The sequence below is a fragment of the Fonticula alba genome (assembly GCF_000388065.1).
Source record: "Fonticula alba strain ATCC 38817 unplaced genomic scaffold supercont2.7, whole genome shotgun sequence".
In the NCBI taxonomy this organism is placed as follows: domain Eukaryota; order Rotosphaerida; family Fonticulaceae; genus Fonticula; species Fonticula alba.
This window is the reverse complement of record NW_009242977.1, coordinates 129,402-133,964: the sequence shown is the minus strand read 5'-3', so window position 1 is coordinate 133,964 and position 4,563 is coordinate 129,402. Positions and strand designations below refer to the sequence as shown.

Genomic DNA, 4,563 nt, shown 5'->3' with positions numbered 1-4,563 from the left:
GCATTGGTCCCGCCGGGAGACCAATCACGCATTGCTCTTGCGTCCGGCCGTCGCCTGCATGACGCAACGCGGCTGGGCCGGGGAGGGGCGCCCGCTGGACCGGGGCCATCCGTCGAGGGGCCGCGGCGGGGGGGGGGGGGGGGCCCCCCCAAAAACCCCCGCCCAAAAGCCCCTTTGCCGAATCGACCTGCGCGGCCCCCGCCCCCCCCCCCCCCCCGCACGTGAACCACATAAGGGGACCTGCTCGGACCGACCTGTGCACTCGTGCGCCCTGGCATCCGGCCTTCGGCCCCGACAAACACACCCGCCTCCCCCCTCCCCTCCCCCCTCTCTCCCTGCCACCAACCTTGGTCCCATCCACACACACGCGCACACACACACACACACACACACACACCACAGCATGGCTCCCCCCCTCGAACAGCCGCCGAGGACGACCTTCCGGATGTCGATCTTCGAGATGGTCAAGCCGCCGAAGCGATCGCCACGCATGCACGACCACGACCGCCTGGCCGTGGTCTCGGCGTTGACGCATCGCGACGCCGCCTCCCTGGTCACCATCCACGAGTATGACCAGCGCATTGAGCTCGGCCACCTGCCAGCGCGCCTGGCCGCGGACCAGGTCCCCACGCCGGCCTCATCGGCGACGAGAGCCCCGCCCGTGGCCGCTCCGCCGGCGGCCATCTCCCCGGCGGCTGCCCCCCGGCACCCGGAGATGGCGGCCCTCTCGTGCCTCCTGTGCGGCGTCGAGGAGTTCTCCTCGGTGGCCGAGCAGCGGATGCACTTCTCCCGGGACCCAGTGCACCTGGCCAACATGCAGCGCAAGCGCCATGGCCTGGCGCCTGTCTTGGTGGGAAACCCTGGTGCGTGTCGATCCGGGCAGCCTGATTACCCGCGCTGCTGTGCCTCTCCCGCCTCCGGCACTGCCCTGTGCCTTTGATCTGCCCACATGCCGGGCAAAGTGCGCCCCATGGCTGACGCCGGCCGCGCTCCTCAGACGATACGCAGCCCCGGGGCTCGCTGTCCGGCGACGACGGTCTCTCCGATGGACCGGCGAGTGACCACCTCATGACGGGATCCTCCTCCTCGGCCGATGAGAATAGTGACGGCTCGGACGCCTCGCTGGATCACGACGACGAAGAGGACGACGACGAGGAGGCCGAAGAGGACGAGGAGGACCATGCCGCCGGGGATGATGAGCACTTCGGCCGCACCTCGCTCCAGGCGTCCAATTTGCCGGTCCCCACGGCCGACGGCGACCCGGGGGACAATCACTACTGGTTCCGGGGGCTTCTTCGGTCGCCGAAAATCACACTGGCAGTGCGCCCGCCGGACGGCACCCCCGGCGACCGCCACTACATCACACTGTATCGCTTCCTCGTGGAGCCACGCTTCTCGCCGAAGTCCCGCTCCTATGCCGGTGCGTGTCGGTCAGCTGGTGGCCTGCATTTTTCTTTCTCCATTGTCGTGCCTCGGTGAGGATGGGGAGGGGCATGCGCTTCTTTGTGCTTCTATTCCTGCTGCTGCTGCTGCTGCTGCTGCTGCTACTGCTGCTGCTGTTGCTGCTGCTGCTGTTGCTGCTGTTGCTGTTGCTGCTGTTGCTGTTGCTGCTGTTGCTGTTGCTGCTGTTGCTGTTGCTGTTGCTGCTGCTACTGTTGCTACTGTTGCTGCTGCTGCTGTCGCTGACGACCAAGATGCGCGGCTTCTTCCTCCTCCTTCTCCCCCCGCCCCCTTTTCAGACCTCCTGGCGCATGCCGAGGCCCATGGCCTGCCCGGGGCCGTGCAATACTTTGAGATGCAATTGGTGCGAGCCTTCCTGGCGGCAACGCGCGACCCGCAGACGCACCGGTTCGCCGTGATGATGATGCAGAGTGGGCGCTATGCGTCGGCGGCCTTCAACGGCCCGGCGGTGTCCCGGCAGCCGGCCCCCTGTACCTTTGTGCGTTACACCACCCGGCGCAAGCAGGGTGGCTCGCAGCTGGCGCACGATGCCAAGGGCTCGGCCGCGCAGAGTGCCGGTGCGCAGATGCGCCGTGAAAATGAGCGCCTTTGGCGCGCAGACGTGGCCCAGTACCTGACCGGGCCGGGAAGTGCCTGGTCGGCGGTCAAGCCGGAAGTTGGCCTCTTTTTAGTGGCTCTCGGGGACTATCGACGGATGGCGCACTCGCTGCTCGGGCAATTTGGTGCGAATGTTGCCGCCCTCTTTCCTTTTTCTTTTTCTTGTCCCCTCCTGCCTGTCTCTCTGCGCACCTTCCGTCTGGGGCAGTGTGACTGCCCTCGCGGGGGCCTGCACGGTCCCGCACGCGCACACCCACAGACACACGCACACACACACACACCTCCGCCAAGCTGACTCCTGACACACGCTCCTCCCCCCCTCCCCTGGTGGCATGGTAGACAATATCCTCCCGGTACCGATGTCCACCAGTCGGCCGAAGGTGGACGAGCTCCAGCGCATTGCGGAGGAGCTGGCGGTGGTGACCGTGTCCCGGACGCCACCGGAGCCCGCTGCCCCCGAGCCCGCCGGTCCTCTGCCTGTGGCGGTGGCGGCGGCCCCTGTGACAGCTGAGCCCCCGGCATCGGCTGAAACCCCCGCGGATCCGCTCCTGGCCAAGGTCCAGCAGATTGTCCGCCGGCTGCGTCGGGCAGTGGCGCGCAAGTCCACCGGTGTCCTGCGCTCCGAGCTTCTGGCCCTCGGGATAGAGGTTGTCAAGGCGCCCGCCGAAGATGCGGAGCTGGCGGCCGAGGAGTTCGTGGCCCGAGTGACCCCGACCCGGACCCCGGAGCAGGCCGCCCTGCTTGACCGCCTCCTTGCCCACTGCGAGCCTGATGGTGGGGTGCGTGCTGGCCGGCGGCTGTGTGCCGGCCCCTCTTTCCCCCCCTCGGCTTGGCGGATCCCCCTGCCCTCTCCTTGGCTTTTGTCTGACTCCGAGTGTGTGTGTGTGTGTACTTTTGGCTCCATTTCCCAGAATCTCCTGCATGAGGCGGCCTCCTCATCCTCGCACCAGGTGTGCTCCATCCTGCTGGAAGTCGGCTTTGATCCGCGCATGACCCGCGCGTCCGGTGCCAGTGCCCGCGTGGTGCGTTTCATCTGCCGCCTGCGCATGTCGCCCTTCGCCCGCATGGCCTCTCCCCCCCCCCCCCCATCACACGGCCGAAGCCAGGTGCAGGGCGCGTGGGGCCCGGGGCAGGCGGAAGACCCCCACGATCCCAATGTCCTCGGCCTGTTCTAACTGACCTTCGCCGCCAGACCCCCTTCGAGGACGCAGCATCGGAGGAGGTGCGCGCGGCCTTTTGCCGGGCCTGGGCCCGGCACCCGGGCCGGTGGGACTGGGCGCGCGCGGGCCGCGTGTCTCCGGGGCCGCTGGATCGCCAGTCGTACCTGCAGGCGGTGGCTCCCCCGCCGCCAGGGCCAGGCTCCGCTACGGGTGCCGCCGCCGCCGCCGCCGCCGCCGCCACCACCACCACCACCACCACCACCCCGGCGGCCGATGTGGATCTCATCCAGTCGGCGCTGCTCCTGCGCCCGGCCGGCGGGTCAGCCCCCGGGCCACGCAGCTCCGAGCTCGGGCGCCTGTCCTCCAAGGACATCCGGGACCGCATCCGACGGACCAACCTCCGTGCTCAGGGGTCGCCGCTGGTGGGCCAGCGCCTGGACGAGCCCGTTGGATATGCGCCGGCGCGGCCGACCGCCGCGAAGCCGCCCGGGTCGCGGCCGACCCCGCGGCCAGGCCCGGCCCCGAGCCCCACCCCGTCTCCGGCCCCGGCCCCGGCCCCGGCCCCTGCACGGCCGAGTGCCAACTCGCCCGAAGAGCGCGAACGCCGGCGTCTGGCCGTGGAGGCCCGCCTGCGCTCGATGGCCGAAAACAACTCCCCCTGAGTGTGGGGGAGGGGTGGCCGTGATGGGCCTCCGTGCCGGCAATGGAAACAGCTGTCCTTGTGAGTCAGACGCAACACGCGCGAGCACACGGGCATGGGGGAGGGAGAGGGAGAGGGAGAGGGAGAGGCAAGGGAGTGGTGTATTTCTCGCGCAGGGAAAGACAGCTGGGGGAGCACAAAGCGGGGAGGTTGCCCGCGTCTCGCGTATATGCGGACACAAACTCCCCCGTTTGGCTTGGCCGCCGGCCGCGGGCCGCGGGGTGGAGATGGGCCCCCCCCCCGGCCGTGGGAGAGGAGGGAGTCTCGCCTGCTCAGAGCTCGGTCTTCTTGTCGCGCTGGGCGCGGATGGCGCTGACGTAGTCGCCCTTCTCGAGGCAGCCCTCACACTTGACGCCGAGGGCGGCGGCGGCGCGGCGGATGTCGCGCACGCGCATCTTCTTCATCTTGTCGTCGGTCATGTCCTTGAGGGAGATGGAGCCACCCTCGCCGGTGCCATTGGCATCGCCCTCGCCGCCGCCGCCGGTGCCGGTGAAGGAGGTGTACGACAGCTCGCAGATCTGGCTGTCGGTCTTCTTGAGCCGCTCGCACACCAGGGTGTGCGGGAGGTGCGACGCGAGCGGCGTGGCCACCGACGTCCGAAGGATGGAGGTGGCCGCGTCATCGGTGGCGCCGATGAAGTAGCAC

General features: G+C 69.1%; 2 protein-coding genes across 4 annotated transcripts; one reads left to right on the top strand and one right to left on the bottom strand.

Annotated features, from left to right (window-relative positions):
• Positions 1-378: 378 nt before the first annotated feature.
• H696_04223 (hypothetical protein) lies at positions 379-3,880 on the top strand (the record flags this gene model as incomplete). Of its 3 annotated transcripts, XM_009498101.1 has the most annotated exons (6): positions 379-863; positions 998-1,420; positions 1,740-2,183; positions 2,398-2,837; positions 2,970-3,080; positions 3,251-3,880. In XM_009498101.1, the coding sequence occupies exons 1-6, from the start codon at positions 404-406 to the stop codon at positions 3,878-3,880; spliced, it is 2,508 nt and encodes an 835-aa protein (XP_009496376.1). In that variant the 5' UTR covers positions 379-403. The 3 variants fall into 3 exon arrangements, with proteins under 3 accessions (XP_009496376.1, XP_009496375.1, XP_009496377.1); XM_009498100.1 differs by having other exon boundaries at positions 2,398-3,080; XM_009498102.1 differs by having other exon boundaries at positions 379-1,420.
• A 310-nt stretch (positions 3,881-4,190) lies between these two features.
• On the bottom strand, positions 4,191-4,451 carry H696_04222 (hypothetical protein; the record flags this gene model as incomplete). Its single annotated transcript, XM_009498099.1, has 1 exon — positions 4,191-4,451. Exon 1 carries the CDS (start codon positions 4,335-4,337, stop codon positions 4,191-4,193), a length of 147 nt encoding a protein of 48 aa, XP_009496374.1. The 5' UTR covers positions 4,338-4,451.
• Between the last annotated feature and the right edge of the window lie 112 nt (positions 4,452-4,563).